Source organism: Hemitrygon akajei, chromosome 16 (assembly GCF_048418815.1).
Source record: "Hemitrygon akajei chromosome 16, sHemAka1.3, whole genome shotgun sequence".
Classification (NCBI taxonomy): domain Eukaryota; kingdom Metazoa; phylum Chordata; class Chondrichthyes; order Myliobatiformes; family Dasyatidae; genus Hemitrygon; species Hemitrygon akajei.
The window spans coordinates 34,715,905-34,735,097 of NC_133139.1; the positions used below are offsets into that span (position 1 = coordinate 34,715,905).

Sequence of the window (19,193 nt, forward strand, 5' to 3'; positions counted from 1 at the left end):
CCTGGCAGGACTGCTTACACTGGGTTCTTCTGCTCTTTTGATACACAAACCTAGTTCCCAATATCATCTGCAATTATGGGATTAGCCAGGGTTACCAAAAAAATCAGAGGGCATGTTGCAATTTTTCAAGGTCTTTAAGGACATCCTTGCATCTTTTCTTCTAGTTGCTTATAATCTTTCTGGTGATAGAGTTCAAATACAGTGTCTATTTTAGGAGGCTACAGCTGGGCTTGGGGCAATGTTGCTATCATGGCCTTTTCTAGCTGGACTGAATAGATAGCAGCTTTGTGATATCTAATGTTGTTCACGGTTGGCAGCCTCAATATCTAGAACGAGAAGCTTTCTAAGAGCCATCAGAGAAGAGTGGATGAACTGTAAATGCTTCCCGGGTACACATGTATTTTGATGAGGATAACATTATGTCTGCCTTAAGTGATATCTCCATTATCAATTTCCATACCACAACATTCAAAAGTATATATGCTAAGCAATAATAGAACTGCAGATGGCAGAAACATAAAGCAGCACTAAGAAAATGCTAAAACATTTGGTAAATTGAGCAGCATTTGTCGAGAGATGACATTTTGAACTGTATGTCATTGCTGATGTCCGCTGTGGAGATGTTGCAGTGAAAGAAATATCTTTGTGATGAAACCCAAAGGAAATTGGTTAAATGAAATCTGAGTGATCAGGGCAAATAATCTTGCATATAACTACCAATCACTTTGGTAAGTAAGTAGCACGAAGACTGAGAGAAGAGAATTAAAGCTGTGAATTTGATGGCAAATCAGGTGCAGAAATTTTAATTAAATCTAAATGAGAAATAATCCTTGGATCTAGGGAAGCGAAGGAAAAGTTTAAAATATTTAAAAAATCTAATTGCTCAATATAAAATTCAAAATTAAATTTGATGCTAAAGGAAATGTGTTAATTTTCTAGCCCAGACAGGTTCATTGGAAATAATTGACACCTTAAGAAAAAGTTCCTTAAGTATTTCAAAATGTGTAGTCATTAAAACCTTCAAAATATGCCTATGTGTTATTCAAATTATATCCAACTTTATGGGAGCTTTAGTATGTATTACTGTACTAGCTTGCCCCATTGAATCCATTTGAGTGTTAAGCCAAAGAACAGAATGTTGCTATAGCTAAGCAACTGGCAGATACCTGATATCCATGCTCTATGTTCTAATCATAAATTTACTATCACTTGAAGTTGCTTTCCTGCATAAATAACAATGGTGCTCACAAACCTGCCCTTGATTTGATGATAGGTTAAGAGCCATTTAAGTAATAATAAAACTTTTTTCAACTACATTTTGGGTTCTTTTCTCAGGTTTTTTATTGGCAAAGCATGCATGTCATAACCCCCTACAAACTACGGTAGGGGGTGAACAAAGTTGTGGGAAATTAAAAAGGTTCTAGGAATTTTTTTTTGGTGGAATGGGCTGTAGCCTGTGACTGCAGGCCAAATGTGCATTAAAGTGAAGATTACTGTGTGGAATTATTACACGAGGAGACTGGTACTTGAGTAAAGGGGAACAAGTGAGGTTGCATGGAGAAAGGCCAGGATGTTGCTTTATTTTGTTAAGTTCTGAGGGAAAGTACAAAGGCATAATGCTGTGTAGGTGCTTGCCTTCATCGAAGAAGCTAAAAAAATGCAATAAGGCATGTACAAGTGGAAAAAGAAGGTTGTACTGTTAGAGGCCAGAGAGCATTACATTCATTGTTGGGCAAATCTCAGTGGCTAGGTGAGTATTGCATTGGTACATGAGCCATCATTGGCACCTACTAAATGGACTATTAAGGGTGAGCTATCTTGGTTTGAAAATGAAATGTATATTGACCTTCCTGAAGGTGGTAGGTAACACAGTTACATTAACAGCTATATGAGTAAAGTATTAAGGCTGGCAGTTATTAGAGAGTGTTGAGGATATCAGTAGGCTGAGGATAATGGAACATGAGGTAATGAAGTTCAGAAGAGCTACAAACAGCATTATTTTTCATGTTACTTTTTAAATAAATTACCTGGCCTCAACTTTTATTTGCAGGATTGGCTCCCACAACACCAATTCAGCAATGTAGATTACACAGGAAGTGCAACACCGAAATAATCAATAATGTTGCTCAGTTGCTGAAGCTGGGGTTGCAAGCTGATTAAATATTTTCTATAATGCAGATTTAACTTCCATACTAACAATGGTATTTGCCTTGTGTAATATAAATAACAATGACAGGCCTATATGGGTGTATAGTCGATTATTTTATTCTTGTTCACTGCTTTCAATAATTTTGATGTAAAATTTGTGGAAGAATTATTTAAACATATTTTGAAATATGTTTAGATAAGTATTTCGCCAGTCAATAGGTATTGTATCATTAAGTTGTAACATGTGCTATTGTGCATTGAGCAATAGCCCCATGCAATTGGAGAAATCTTTAGCTAATTGTCATTTGCTTGTTTTAAGTAAATTGTAACAGAATTAGCAAGATGTGAGGTATTAACCAAAATATTTTCAATGTAAAATTGCTGTTCTCTGTTTTTCTGTTGTGCTGTTCTCTGCATGGATAGTCTGCAGTCAGGCTGCTGTTGTTTGTGTCTTACCTCGTGACGGATAAGCTGGTTTTATGTGGTACAGGGAAAGGCTTATTACAGCTGAAAGCTGCTTAGAAATGGGGCAATGATATTCTGTCATTTCATAGCAAATCTATTATTCAATCTGCTGATCTTTCACATGGAGAAATGGGAAGTCATTCTCCTACTTCTGTATTTCTGAAAATTGTATGAAATATTGGACCAACTCGGTCAACAACATCTCCATCAGCACAGGTGCACCACAAGGCTATGTGCTTAGGCTCCTGCTTCTCTCCCTTTACACTTATGACCGTGTGGCTAAGCACAGCTGCTATGCTAGACAACACCACTGTCGTAGGCCAAATCAAAGGTGAGGATGAATCAGCATATAGAAGGGAGATTGGAAATCTGGCTGAGTGGTGCCACAACACCAGCCTCGTACACAATGTCAGCCGGTCCAAGGAGCTGATTATTAACTTCAGGAGGATGAAACCAGAGGTCCATGAGCCAGTCCTCATCAGAAGATCAGAGGTGGAGAGGGTCAGCAACTTTAACTTCCTTGGTGTTAGTATTTTGGAGGACCTGTCCTGGGCCCGCACTTAAGTGCAATTATGAAGAATACACAGCAACGCCTTTACTTCCTAAGGAGATTGGAAACACCAATGCCCTTGAATGGAAAATCCTGCAAAATATAGTGGATATAGCCTAATCCATCACGGGAAAAGCCCTCCCCACCGTTGAGCACATCTACGTAGAGTGTTGTTGCAGGAAAGCAGCATTCGTCATCAGGTCATACTTCTCACTGCTGCCATCAGGAAGAAGGTACAGGAGCCTTAGTGCCTAAACCATCAGGTTCAAGAACAGGTAAAATCCATTAACCATCAGGCTCCTGAACCAGTAGGAATAACTTCACTCAACTTCACTTGCTCCATCATTGAACTGTTCCCACAACCTATGGACTCACTTTTAAGGACTCTTCATCTCATGCTCTCGATATTTGTTGCTTATTTATATTTTTTCTACCTTTTTGCATTTGCACAGTTTATTGTCTACTCTGTTGGTGTGGTCTTTCATTGATTCTATTAGGGTTATTGGATTTATTGAGTATGCCTGCAAGAAAGTGAATCTCAGGATTGTGTATGGTGATAGATACTGAGGCTGTAATTTCTTGCCATGCTTGTTGATGCTATTTAATTTTGTACTTGAATCAACTAAGGAACATCTTATAATTTTGTTTTGCACAATGACAATTTGGCTTTACCAATGTGGTATTGAAAACCTTCAAGAAAGCAGATTTGCCTTGAGGCTTTTTGAGAAATGAATGGCATCCAAATTCAGTTTGTAGTTTCAGAACACTAAATTAGCACAAATAAGAGAGCAAAGTCTAATAATGATTCTGTTCTTTAGATTGATGCTGAATGATTCCCTTTCCTATCCAATTATATTTGTAATATAATTTTAATATTTTTGCTTGTGGCAAGTTTTCTCATAGTTGAAGAGGTACAGCTCTGTATGAGCCTGTTTTAGGAAAAAGTACTTGACAAGTTATTGTTTTGTACCTGAACTTTTGAAAGTTATTGACTCATGGTTATCATGAAAAATTCACTCTCAATGTATTGCACATGTATACTGTACTGTTCGAAAAGGATTTTGGAGTCTCAACAAAAATGTACGAAGAATTCTCCTCATACAACAAATCTTAGGAATCAATTTAGTGAACTATTACAAGTATATCCTTCTTTTGATAGACAAATCAAAACTGTGTACAGTATTCTAGGTGATTCAATGTAGGCTGTATAATTGGAACAAGATTTTGCTGCCACTCCACTCAAATCATCTTTCAGTAAAGGCCAAAATAGCACGTGCCTTCCTAACTACTTGCTGATCCTGCATGTTAACTTTATCGTTCATGAACAGGAACACCCAACACCTATCAAACTCTAAAACAAAAACAGAAAGTGATTTAAGTGCACTGCATGTGACCAGTGGTGTGACTCAAGGATCTGTTCTGGGACCCCTTCTCTTTGTGATTTTTAGAAATGACCTGGATGAGGAATTGGAGGGATGGGTTAGTAAATTTGCTGATGACACAAAGGTTGGGGGTGTTGTGGACAGTGTGGAGGGCTGTCAGAGGTTATAGCGGGACATCGATAGGATGCAAAACTGGGCTTAGAAGGGGCAGATGGAGATCAGCTCAGATAAGTGTGAAGTGGTTCGTTTTGGTAGGTCAAATATGATGACAGAAAATAGTATTAATGGTAAGGCTCTTGGCAGTGTGGAGGATCAGAGGGATCTTGGGGTCCGAGTCCATAGGACCCTCAAAAGCTGCTGCGCAGGTTGACTCTGTGGTTAAGAAGGTATACGGTGCATTGGCCTTCATCAACTGTGGGATTGAGTTCAAGAGCCGAGAGGTAATGTTACAACTATACAGTACCCTGGTCAGACCACACTTGGAGTACTGTGCTTGGTTCTGGTCACCTCACTTCAGGAAGGATGTGTAAACTGTAGAAAGTGTGCAGAGGAGATATACAAGGATGTTGCCTGGATTGGTGAGCATGCCTTTTGAGAATGGGTTGAGTGAACTCGGCCTTTTCTTCTGGAAGGGACGGAGAATGAGAGGTGACCTGATAGAGGTGTACAAGATGATGAGAGGCATTGATCATGTGGACAGTCAGAGGCTTTCTCCCAGGGCTGTAATGGCTAGCATGAGAGGGCATAGTTTTAAGGTGCTTGGAAGTAGGTACAGGGGAAATGTCAGGAATAAGTTTTCTACGCAGAGAGTGGTGAGTGCGTAGAATGGGCTGCCGGCGACAGTGGTGGAGGCGGATACGATAAGATCTTTTAAGAGACTCCTGGGTAGGTACATGGAGCTTAAAAAAATAGAGGGTTACGGGTAATCCTAGGTAATTTCTAAGTTAAGTACATGTTCGGCACAGAATTGTGGGCCGAAGGGCCTGTGTTGTGCTGTGTTTCTATGTCACCTGCAGTGCAGGTAAATTACAGTTTCAAACTCCTGGGAGTGCACATCTCATATAACCTCTCATGATCTCAGAACACATTTTATACAATCAGAAAAGCTTGCTAATCTGTCTACTTTCTGAGGAGGCTGGACTCTTCACATCTATCTGTACTTATGTTATTCTACAGATACACAGTTGAGAGCATCCTAACAAGCTGCATTCATTGCATGATATGGAGACTGCACTGTGGCAGACAGGAAGGAAGGCTTTACAATGGACAGTCAAAACTCCAGCATCAGTTTACCTGCTGTCAAGGACATAGATCCAAAAAGGTGCCTGAAAAGGGCCAGAAACTTCATGAAGGATCACACTCCCCGCTGATCTATCTATTCATATTTATTGTTTTTTTAAAAAAAAATATTGTGTTTGTGTTTGCAAGGACTAGTGAGGAATGTTTGCAGGAAAATACAGTGCACTTTATATCTGTGTTAGACCAAAAAGTTATCTAATTGTGTGTTGTTAAACGTTATTTGGAAACTGAGGCTTTTATCAATGAGCCTTACGGTATTTATTCCAGTGATCTTGCTGGAAAATGCATAGACAAGAGTGTCTAGAGAACTGCACCAGCCTTGTCTGCATCACTTCTCCCAATCTAAGTAGAACAATCTTGTTACCATTTTCTTTGAAGTTGTGGGTACAGACATCACTGGCAAAGTTATATTTTATTGTCCATTCCTAATTTTCTTTAAAAATGTGGTGGTGAGCTTCTGCCTTAAACCACAGCAGTGCATCTAAAGCAAAAGTAACAGAAAACAGAAGGCACATATACCGATGTTAAATGTACTGCCACGAGGCTGTTGGGCAATAAAACTTGATTCATAGCCAGCAACAGTGAAGAAATAACAATCCATTTCCTGGCCTGAATGGTGTATAACTTTAGGAGGAACTTGTGGGTGTTTGTATTCTCATATGTGATTCTCACTGAATTAATTTTACTTAGTTTGTTGAAGCCACATTTAGCAAAAATGCTGTATTGGTGGCAAGGGCACTTTCATATGGCTTCCTGAAATCAGGTTTTATGATTTTGCTTAAATTTAAAGCTGTAGTGAATTCTGAAGCTAAGTAGTCCTAACTGAACCCAAACAGTGCATCAGTTTGCAGTTTAATAATGAACATGTCCCAAAGATGCCTTGTGTAATTTTGTTGATGAGTGGGATAACATGAATATAGTTGCTTGGATTGGATTTGGGTGTCTTTTTTTTCCACAGACAAGGCATAATTGAGCTACTTTGGTTATGTTTCGTAACTCCAAAATATAAAAACTAATTAAAAGAAACACACGGAGCTGGGAGATATGTGTGTATGTTTAGTTTTGTTTTTACTTTGAGCGAGATGCATTCATATGACGTGGCATGATAATGTATGCTATGCACATACGTTTACATATGTATGTAATGAATTATTTAAGTAACAAAGAATGCTTAATCAACCAGTATATTTACAATATTATTCAAATATTACTGAAATATTAAATACACAACACTCTTCCCTGCTTAGCTATAAACTCCAACTCATTAGTAAATTTTAAATGGTCCCATTCAGGCCTAATGATTTATCAACTGTGGAGGCTTTCTTACTCTTGTGGGATAATGTCTTTCTTGACAAGGGGGGATTACTCTGCTTGGCAGGTGAGACTTGTGGCTGTGAAACAATCTCAGTTTCAGGGGCCTCCTCTCTGGGATGCAGGAAGTGGTTCTGATAGCACTGGCCACCTTTCTTCTCTAACAATTGAATCTGCTCGTCTCTAGATTATGTCAGATGCAATCTCCATTGTGTAGGAGAAAGGTCTAATTCTATCCTTCATCTTTCTGATTACCCACTTTTAATCACCTCTGTAGTCCCTTGTCAGGATTGTTCGTCCAGGAGTGAAACATCATACCTCCTTGTCTAAGGAACCTTCAAATGTTCTTGGGTTCGAGGAGATCCAAGCATGAATGCAAGTTCATGTTGGTTGTGGAGTGTGTTACATTGTGATATGCAAGTAGGAAATTGTTGAGCTTCTGATTCTGTGTGAGTGTAGTATGTTTTGCTGACATTGCTTGCTAGTGTGTTCCTTAGACTCTGGACAAACCATTCTGCCAAGCCATTTGTAGCTGGATGGTACGGTGTAGATGTATTATGCCTTATTCTATTCATTTTCAGGAATGACTGAAACTGTTCAGCAACAAACTGTGGTCCATTGTCACTGAAGACCAACCCTTGAGAAGAGATTTCTCAACACATCAACAGTGATGAGGGCTATTGGCAACTCTTTTGACCATTTTGTAACTGCATCCACTACTACCAAGAAGTTTGTGCTATGAATGGTCCAGCAAAATCTACATGAATCCTTTACCAGAGCTGGGGAGGCACTGCTCTTGGCATCTTCTGGATGTGTTAGCATAGTGCATGGCAAGCTGCTCAATCTGCTGATCTATCCCAGGCAATTAGACAAAGCTTTGAGCCAACCCTTCCATTTTAACCACGCCCATATGACTGGCATGTAGCTCTTCCAACACTTTAGCCCTCAGCTTGGATGGTACAACAACCCTCAATCCCCACTCAGTGCAACCTCCATTAAGGGAAAGTTCACGCTAGTGCTGGGAAAAAAGTGGGGAACTGGGATTTCTGCTGCATATTCTAGCCATTTTGGGTGGCCGTGTATACCTGAGATTGTGTGGGGTCTTTTATGGTTTCCCTTTGGAGCTTCTTTGCTGTAATAGAGAAATTTTCAATTTGCATTGGGGAGAATACATCAAGAGGAGAGTCCATTTTTGTACAGTTTTCAGGTATTTCCTTTTACAAGGGTAAACGGGACAATCTATCAACATGCCCATGATTAGTTATCATTCTGAATTTGATCTTGTAGTTGTGTTCTCCAAGGAACAGAACCCATCTCTGCATTCGTGCGGCTGCTGTTAGTGGTACACCCTTCTATAGATGGAAGATGGACACCAGTGGTTGGTGATCGGTAATGGGAGTAAACTCTCTCCCATGCAAGTACTGGTTGAAACGTTTACATCCCAAGCCAGACTCAAGGCCTCTATCAATTTATCTCTGCAGCGGTAAGGGAATGTGACACAAAAGCTATCAGGAGTTCATGTCCATCACTCATAACATGATAATTACTATATCCTATATCCAGCTGAGGCATCACAGGCAAGCTCCATTGGACAATGTGGATCATAACGGGTGAATACAGTATCTGATGTTACAATTTCCTTTAGCTTTTTGAAAGCTACCTTGCACTGCTTTATCTATTGCTGTTCCTTCCTGTTCTGTCATGTTGAGTTCAAGGGGTGGAGCACAGTAGCCAGGTTTGGCAGGAACCTGTTATAATAACTGACACATCCTAAAATGGACCTCTTGGCACTGGGGTATCCACCACTCTAGAATTTTCTCAGCACACTTACATAATGCTTGTATGTCAGTGATGTAACCACAGTAAATGATGCTTGGTTTAAAGAATTCACACTTGTGTCATGCTCTGAGCCAATAACCTTCTAATCTTTTTAACAGTCCTGAGATTTTGGAGATGTTCCTTGTCATCCTTACCGGTTAAAAACAATATCATCCAGGTGACACTGAGTACCTTGTCTGCCTTGTAGTACCTAGTCCATAATTTTCTGCCAAAGTGCAAGTGCAGATGCTACTCCAAAAAAAAGCCTATTATGGTGATAAAGCCCTTTCTGAATGTTTATGATGAGTGTTTACATCTCCATCTGTAAATAGGTCTCAGCTTAGTCCTCTTTGATGAATTGTTTCTTTCCAGAGAGGTTTGCAAAAATATCCTCTATCCTAGGCAGAGATCTACTTTCAGTACTGGGTTGATGTATACTGACAGACCCGTTCTTCTAGGCAACTGGGACCACAGGTTTTGCCCATGGGCTCCATTCAATCATTGGAAACAGTTCCTTCAGCTTCCATACGATGTAGCTCACCAGCTACTTTATCACGTATGGTATGAGGAACTGGATGGGCTTTGCAAAGCTTGGGTGTGGCATTTTTGTATAACACTATTTTACTCTTAATATGTTTGAGTTTTCCAGTGGCATCCTTGAACACTTGTGTCATCATCTAGTACCTTTCTTAATTCACTTTCAGTGTACTCTATTGCAAGGGATGTGGCAACAGATGGTGAATAGATCTCCAATCAAGTTGTAGTCGTTTCAGCCACTCATAACTGCAAATGCTGGCCTTCTTGTTTTTACCACAAACAAACACAATGTGCCTTGTTAGTTGTTGTATTTCACTGTAACGGATGTCATCCCTACAGGAGTTAACTCTTCTCCAGTTTAAGTTCTTAGTTGAGTATCTGCAGGCTTAGTATCTTTGAAATGCCATTAAGACACATTTTGTGGAATGACTCTGTAGGTTTACGCAAATAAAAATGGTGGAGCTGTTTTATGTTTAAGGAAAACCATAATAACTTATTTATTGTATTCCAAATACTGAATGCAAAGCACTTAATTACATCATCACATCAGAGCAGCCTCTTACAGTGAACCCCACACAATGTTGGTGGATATGAATTATGTATGTTTTCACTAATTATGTGCACAGGCCCCTCCCCCCAAGAATTCACTAAAACTGCCATTGTGAGCCTGTCTGTAGCTCGGGTTCTATGTTCCATGCATGGAGGAACAGCAAAGACCTTTGGCTCCTCCAGAGGTATGTTGGCATATTTATGGTTGTGTTACGGCATGGGCATGGTAGTGGAATTCTCCAAATCTTGTTGGGCCTGTTTAAGGCAATCTACTGAAATACGTTAAGGTTTACCCCTCTCATCTATGATAAAAGTTTTTTCTCTCTGTTCTAAGATGGGGAACAGGCCATCGTAAGGGGAGCTAAGGGGATGTTGGTGTGCATCATGGCAGACAAAAAAAGTTGAGGGGGAATGTAGATCAGCAGGAATGAGTGCTGTACACCTTGATGGAAGGTAGGAATAGGTGCATAGGAATTGAGTTTACTGGAGAGGTTAGAATGCTGTTGAGAAGCTAAGCAGGAATGAAATTACCTGGCATGCGTAATGGCTGCCCGAATACTAATTCAGCTGCGGATGACTACACGTCCTCTTTTGTAGCTGTTCTGAGTCCCGGCAGGACCGATGGGAAATTTATCATGCCAACAATCATCCATCAGGGAAGCCCTCAGAGCAGCCAATGAGTGGTGTAACCACTCGCATAGGCCATTGGACTATCGGCAATACATCATAGTGTGATGTAGCCTAACGCTGAGGTTCTCCGCCATCGCAACCCAGAGCTGTGATATGAATTAATGACCATGGTCAGAGGAAATATCAGATGGGTGTCAAACCAAGCAAACCAGGTGTAGGTGAACGCCTGAGCCATGTCTGCAGCTGTTGTTGATGCTAAAGGGATGAGCTCTGGCCACCTGGTGGTGCAGTTCACTATGGGAAGGAGGTGCGTGAAACCGTGTGAGGGGAACCATCAAGGTCCACATTGACATAGTCAAGCTGTCACTCAGGGACCTCAAAAGGTGCCAATGGTGCTTGAACATGACAGTTAATATTTTTGCCTGCTGGCATTCCACATAGGCTGCAGTCTAATCATGCACATCCTTTCTAAGGCCATGCCAAAGAAATTTTAGTGCAACCAGTTTCTGTGAGACCTTCCAGCCCAGATACGAGAGGTCTTGTATGGAGTCAAAAACAGTCCACCACCAGTTTATGGGCACTATAGGGAGAGGTGGACCTGTTGAGAGTTGAGTCATCACACAGGTGAGTAACCCCAGCTTCCCCAAACTTAATGTCAGCCAGCCACAGGCCCGTGACTGCTGTTCAGTAAGCCTGGACCTCTGGGTAATTTCTTGGTTAACTGCCATGCCAGCATAGTCAACCCCTATGGGTAAGGCCTCAATGGCTGGCTGTGAGAGGCAATCAGTCACAGCGTTATTTTAACCCTTGATATGTTGTATATCAGTTGTGAACTCTGATATGCAGACCAAGGATCTGATATTTTGGCCATCATGAGCACAAGGTGTTTGTGGTCAACAAATGCTGTGAAATGGTGAGCCTCTAGAAGAAAGTGTAAAAGGCAGACAGCCAGATAAAGACTGAGAGCTTATAGTCAAGCATGCTATTCTTCCTTTTGGGGGGAGTAACCTGCCAGCTCAAGAAGGCGAGTGATTGTCACACACCTCTGACCAACTGTTGATGTACAGCACCCACAGCATTGTTTGAAGCATCAGTAGTAATGGCTATCAGTAAATTGGGGAGTAGGTGCGCCAGTAGTGTCGCGCTGTAGAGAGCTTGTTTGGTATCATCAAATGCCCTGGTCATGTCCGCTGACTAGTCAAGCATGTGAATTGGGATATTGCCTTTAAGTGCACTATACAGGGGAAGTGCAAGTTCAGCAGCTTACAGAATGAAGCAGTGATAGAAATTCACCATGCCTCAACTCCTGTATGTTTTCAGTGGTGTGGGGCAGTCAGAAATCTGTAATCGCAGCTAATTTTGATGGGAGGGGTTTTGCATCTGCTGTGGAGATGTGATGGCTGAAGAAGTTGATGGTTGACAATCCAGACTAGCATTTAGCAGGGTTAATAATCAACCTGTGTTGGCTTAAGTGCTTGAAAAAGTGTGCGGAGATGAGAAACATGTTGGAATTTGGATGTACTGGCGAGAAGTATGCCAACCAGATAAACAGGAAGAAAATCTAAGTCTTCTAATACAGAGTCATTAGCCATTGGAAAATCTGTGCTGCATTTTTCAGCCCAAATAGCATATGCAGAAACTCAGAGGCCAAACGGGGTTATCGCAGCCGTTTTGGGAATGTCCTCTGAACGTACAGAGTACGTAATACTCTGTAATAGTAACCCCAACTAGATCAACTTTGGAAAAAATTAACTTATGCTGAAAAGTCTTGGATATGTGGAACTGGGTAATGATCGGGGATTGTGACCTTGTTAAGGCATCGGTAATCGCCACATGGTGGCAGCCACCATCAGACTTGGGGACCATGTGGAGGGGCGAAGCCCAGGGGCTATTTGACAGGTGTACAATACCAAGTCTTTCCATGTTAGCAAACTCAGCCTTCAAGGTTGCCAGCTTTTCTAGGTTCATTCTATGCGTGAGCATGGACTGGTGGGTGGCTGTGGAAATGTGGTAAACAACCTATGATGTGGAGACTGGGCTTGGTGAGGTTTGGGAATTCACCCAGCAGTTGAGTAAACTCAAATGCAGTGGTGCATGCAAGACAGAGTTGTTGGGAACTTATTGGGGGAGCAGGGTAATGATCCAAAGTCCTTGACCTCCACAAGCCGGCAGTTCTTAAGATCGACTCATAGTCCTTGGGCACAGAGGAAATCGGCACTGAGCAGAGGTCTAGACACTTCAGCCTGTATGGAGTGCTATATGTAAGGTCGCCCACTGAAGCAGAGCATCATCTGTTGTGTCCTGTACGTCAGGATCCGGCTACTGTTAGCAGCCTGTAGTGAGGTTTTGTCACTCTTTGCCTTCTCATCAATAGGAGATGCCGGCAGCACCCTCACTTGAGCACTTGTGTCACACAGGAAGTGTCACCCTGAAAAGATGTCCACGAAGCTGCAAGTCAGTAGGCACTTTGTAGCATTTGTAGCAAAGCGAGCATGGTAAAATACTAAGCCTTGCGTTGTCTGTTTCGCAGGCATGTGTGTCCTTATGTTGGGGTCTTGCTGACTGGGCTTATTGAGAGAGTGGAAGGAGGAGGAACAATACACTGCTGCTTAGCTGAGTGTAAACTGTCAGCCATTTTATCAAGCTCTCTATAGTTCTTCATGGGTGAATTAGTGAGGCCTATGCAAACTTGATCTGGCATTAGCTGTATGAAGAGTTCTGTAAAAATAGAACAAGAGTAGAGTTTTCCCAGGAGAGACAGCATGTGGTCCATTAGCTCTGATGGCTTAACATTACTGTGGCCAGGCAAAGAGAGCAACTGTTTGGCGTGCACAGACTCCGATAGTCCAAAAGCAGTGTATCCTGCTGGTAAGAGTGTTGACTTCAGTTAAAGATAAGAAGCCATGTTGTCCATCTTAGGAATGTTGTCTCAGAAAATTGTAAGATCTTCCTCTCTCAGTCAAAAGTGGGAGATTCGGGAGAGCTGGGTGGTATCAGATTTCTGCAGGACTTATAGTCTGTTTTGGGGTCTTTTGGCGGGACTGCTGATCAGGGGCACATAGGAAGATGCCTTCTGAAGGAGTGTCCCCATTGTAAGAAATGGTTTGTGGAGATGAATGACTCCAAGGAGGAAGGGCCAGTACTCCTGAGAGAGCCAATTCCTTTAAGATGGTAGTCGAGGGATATTTGGACAGTGGCAGGTGCTTTCACCCAGACCGTGGATTCAGTGAGTAAAGCGGTACACCTTACAAATCGCCTCCAACATTTATGTGCACATTGGACTGGTTTAACTGTAATAGGCCCATATGTTTTTCTTTTATTTCTGTAACTGTAAATTAGGTAAGGATATTCCTTTATAGTTTTATGCAGGTGTACGATTTGTTAATTTTCTGGCGAACGATAACTTTGCATGGAGCAATATTTCTACACCACGAGCTACAATCAATGTTCTTTAATCGGAACATCCCAACTTTACTATTTGGTTGAACCCCAAATCATACCGAACCTAGATGTATATTGTTTATGAAAGGTGGCCTTTTCACCACTGAATCGTATGGCTGTTAGCAGAGTTAGCTAACGAGCCAAGTTTGTGTACAAGCTCTGGTGAGAGGGTTACATATGTTACTCTACAACTGAAGCAGCTGAGCCAGTGTCCAATTTCATTTTAATTAATTTGCCATTCACTTTTGGTGTATTGCTGATCTCTTGTTAGTTTTCACATTTGAAATCTTAAGTCCTGTGTCAGTCTCATCATTATCAGTTTTTTCATGAACAGCACGTAGACTACTGCTTTTATGAAACTGCAACTTGACTTTTTATCTTTATCTCTTCCTTGTGCAGTTCACTTATTTTTGTCTGCCTGACATGCTCTTTGTACTTGTCCTCCTTTGCATTTTTGGCAAGTTTTGCCTTTAAATCTGCATTGATCTTGGATATGGGAACCCTTGTCAAAACAGTAGCACAATTTGTTTGGTCAGGCAGAGTTAGGGTTTAGACATTGCAATCTTGTTCATGCTTACTTTCAATCCTGACTAACTCAATTGCTTCTCTGGCTGCTTGTTTCATTGATACAGCTATTTCAATTGCTCTTTTAAATGTGAGTTGCGCTTTAGTTAGGAATTGTTTTTGAAAGTTAGGAGCTTTCTTTTAAGATTACACAAACTAATGATTTCTCAGTGCATCATTAAGCCTATCATTGAACTGACCATGCTCAGACAATCTCTTCAATTCAGCCATGTATGCTGAAATGGACTCTGTTTTGATTTTGCTTATGAACCCTAAAGCGTTCTGTAATCAACAACGTTTTTGGTTCTAAATGTTAATGCATTACTTTCACAATACAGCAGAGCTCATTTCAGCTGGTTTGGTTGGCGCAGTCAGACTTCTAAGCAAATAAGATATTTTTAAATCCAATGCACTCATCAAAACTGGCATTCCCTTCTCATTGGCTATTACATTTGTGTTAAAATGCTGCTTAATTTGCTCAGTATACAAAATCCAGTTAAATCTTATGCAGTTGAAGGTGCCTGTATTTCCGATGTTGCCAGGCGTTTTTGCTCTTTTCTTATTATTATTATCACATGGTATCACTGTTTATGAATCCTTGATTTTATTCATTTTCCACAATGTCCTTTTCCAAAGAAACCATATGCTATGCTTTAAAAGAAACTCGAAAGTTTTGCTGCATTTTTTAAAACTCGGAACGTCTCGCTGCACTTCGGGAGGTAGCATCATCATAGGTTTGTTTTTAAAAATACCCTGTTGCTGCTGTGATGTTTTATAACTCCAAAACATAAAAAATTTTAAAAGAAAAGCACAGAGCCAGTAGATACCTCACGTGCGTTTATTTTTACTTTTAAGCGAAGCACATGCATATGACGTGGTGGCATGATCACAGATACCATGCACATACGTTTACATGTAATTGCAATGAACTATTTCAAAAAAGCTTAATCAAAGAATATCAGCAATGTGGTTAATCAACAAAGAATGCTTAAACAATATATTTGCAATATTACTCAAATATTACTGAAATATTAAGTACACAACAATTTCCACTTCCTTGGCTTACTGGTAAGATCTCAGTTTCACAGCTGTGTTAGGGCAGTTTGTTTAATAGTTCAATCAATTTTGAAGCACAGGACTTGATAGTCAGGCTGCTGTTGTGATCTGAGCTTTTGGTGTATTCATTGTTTTCATTTATTAAATTCTGGCTGCTTGCAAGCACGTTAATTTTATGTGCAGGCAGGTGTATTGTTTTTATCAGAAAAGATGAAACATTGACGAGTTGTAAAACTGTTCGGAAACAAAATAGTTTTTGTTAAGTTAATGCTGATTTTTGTTATGGCTAATAAACCATTAGCCTGGAAACAGTTGAATGATCATAATAAGTAGAATCTATTAATATCAAAATTCATACACTGGTTTGTTAAAATATTCTGAGAAGTATTTTGCAAAAAAAATCTGAATGTTCAATAAATAAAACAGAAACCATAACCAGCATGGTACCTTATTTCCTGGCTGACATGATGGGAACGTGTTCTTGGGAGTCGTCCAGTCTTCATGAGAGAACCAACAGAAGGGAAACAATCATAAGTTTGTCTGTTGAAGGTGGATCTGTTAATGATAGTATGGTAGAAGTGACCACTGCACAGTTCTTACAGATACATAGTGCTGTTTTCACAGTAAGGATGCTCCCCATTGTATTATATGGACAGTGTTGCTTAATAAAAGTTGCCAAAAATCAGCTGTTCAAAATCTATCTGAAAACCAGGTCATGAAAAGTGACCTTGAAGATTGGTATATTCCCTTATTCCACCATTGCTTTCAAATCATGTGATCAAATTTGGGTTCAGTTAGTGTGTATGAGAACATGCCTGAGGTAGCAACAAGCTTGCCTACAATTGAGATGATAACCTAGAGAAGCCACAGTACAGTACAGCATTGTTGAAAGCAGAATGCTTTTGAACAAAACTAGCAATTTCATTGACAGAGTATCTGAACCCCACAGTACTGAATGAATAGTGGAGGACAATGAAACATCTAGTGGGAGAAAAGGTTACATTTGTATAGTGGAATATTCAGATTCAACTAAACCCAAAGACAGCAGAACTAACACCTTAGTGAGAAAGACAAAGCTTATAAGTGCTTGTAGCCACCTTTGGCCAGAATTGTAAAATGGATGAACCTTCTGAGATTGCCACCATTACAAGGCAATATGCAGCTAATTTGCTTTACTTTACATATGGATGTAGAGAAGGTTTTTGACAATATCCTGTGCGTTGTATTGAATGGCCACACCTCTAGCCAAACTGCTCCAGGGTAGCTGTCACATCTTTGACTAAAACTAAATGAAAAGTTGTTCAGGTGCATCTGCAAGGAGCACAACAAATGCAGTTTGTCTATTGCCAATATTCTGTATTTGAACATTAAATACAATCTGATATGGTCAATCCACACTAAATCCAAGTATTCAAAATATTTTCCAAATAGCTTGAGATTGTAGAATATCAGATCCTGACTCTTGACACATCCATTGACATAGAGTACTACTTGACAGCATACTCAAGGAAGGCACTCTTGTCTATGGTAGATACCACAACCTGACTATGGTGTTGATGCAACTTGATGTCATTGCTAAAGAATGATAGATAGATAGATAGATAGATACTTTATTCATCCCCATGGGGAAATTCAACTTTTTTTCCAATGTCCCATACACTTGTTGTAGCAAAACTAATTACATACAATACTTAACTCAGTAAAAAATATGATATGCATCTAAATCACTATCTCAAAAAGCATTAATAATAGCTTTTAAAAAGTTCTTAAGTCCTGGCGCTTAGTCTCTTGTTGGGGAGGGTGCTGGTTTGGGGATTTCACTACTTATTTATGGTATTGGGGCAAGTTTAACATGGATGTTAGACAGTCACCCACCTGTTCTAGGTCGAGACACCCATCAGCTCCCATAATGAGAAGACTGCATTGCCACAAGCCATGGACAATAGGCCCAACTGAACTCAATGAAGCAGTGAGTTGGACTGAGCTGCCCTGGCAGGACCTGATGAACTCGGATGTCTCGGCAGAATATACCCAATCAAACCTGAAAATGACACATATATGTAGTTGCATCGATTTGAGTCTGGATAAGGTAGACAGGATTTAACTATCACCCTGATCTATTCTTGGCAGTTAGTAAATATAGCTGAGTTTGGCAGAACTACTAAAAGTTGCTTACTTAGTAATAGCATGCTTACTAATGCTTAGTGTAGACTGTGACAGGTTCATTTGGTCTCAAATCTCATTATCTTCAATACTAAAAACCTAAAGAGCAGAGATGAATTGCAGCAGTGACTGCCCATGAACAACACGTTGGCATATTACTGAGTGTGATAAGGAAGAATTTGAATAAAACTGAATTTGATGGAAATGGGGGGAGATGTCTATTTGACCAGTTGTACGTAACAGAAACGACGATGGAGGTTATTGAAAGTCAGTTAGTTTAAAAGGCATCACTGCAGGATTTCCCTTCAACATAATATTGGAAGTACAGATATTCAGCTCTGCCTGTATGAATAAAGGAAAAAAATCCCTATTAAGAGAAGTTTGCATAAAGCAAAAGTGGGCATGTAGAAGTTAATTATGGCATAATTTAATGTTGCAACACTTTTGAGGGAATAAATGACTTGCTCCTTTTGTCTTAGTTTCTGTTTAAGACTGATGCTGCTACTTTTAAATCCTTTATCTCTTTCTCTTCACTTACAGAATCTTTGAATAAGAAACCAGGTTTGAGTGAGGTGAGAAAATTTTTTGGTTATATGTATTTTTCACAACCAAATGTTGTAATGACTGGTGCTTAATACAAGTTGATAATTAATATATTCAATACTTTTACTTTTACCACCAAGATGCCCTCTTCTTCTGGAAATACATATGCACCTGCAGGCAAGAAGCTGGGACACAGGGGAGTGGATGCTTCTGGAGAAACTACATACAAAAAGGTATTCTGTCTTAAGGTCATATGCAAATTTAACAAAATTCCTTATCGGCAGACTGTCTTCCCTAATTGTTCCTGTTTTCATTTTACTTGTTACGAATTAGTTTTACACTTTTACATTTTACACATAGGAAAAACTAGCATTCTGTTTGGATTTGATGGGCATAGCTATTAAAATGTTTTTTGTTCCTATGTAATATTTTGAAACTGAACATCCTGCACATTATTAAATTTGAATATATATTATATATTTGTAGAGATAAAAAGAAAAACTTTCAATGTCAAGTGTTAACAAAAAAAAGAAGCTGATATTACATTCTTCATTAGTGTCTGAAAGAAGGAGAAAGGTTAACATTTCAAAAGGATTGTCTTGGGATTTACCCACTAAATTGGATTATGCCACTTTGATTGCTTAATTGAAGTTTAATGATCCAACTGCAAATTTTGGTTTGCTGTAATTAATTAGTAGATTTTCCTCCAATGATCTTAATGTGTTGAGATTCAAACT

At 39.9% G+C, this 19,193-nt stretch overlaps 1 protein-coding gene across 5 annotated transcripts in view; it reads left to right on the top strand.

The window, feature by feature from the left end:
* The window catches only part of LOC140739968 (phosphatidylinositol 4-phosphate 5-kinase type-1 gamma-like), a 182,552-nt gene that overhangs the window by 62,572 nt on the left and 100,787 nt on the right, over nucleotides 1-19,193 (top strand). For all 5 annotated transcript variants that reach the window (XM_073068680.1, XM_073068682.1, XM_073068685.1 and 2 more), the window contains exons 2-3: nucleotides 18,454-18,485; nucleotides 18,597-18,689. In XM_073068680.1, coding sequence (XP_072924781.1) covers nucleotides 18,454-18,485; nucleotides 18,597-18,689 — 125 coding nt within the window. The remainder of the gene's footprint in view (nucleotides 1-18,453; nucleotides 18,486-18,596; nucleotides 18,690-19,193) is intronic.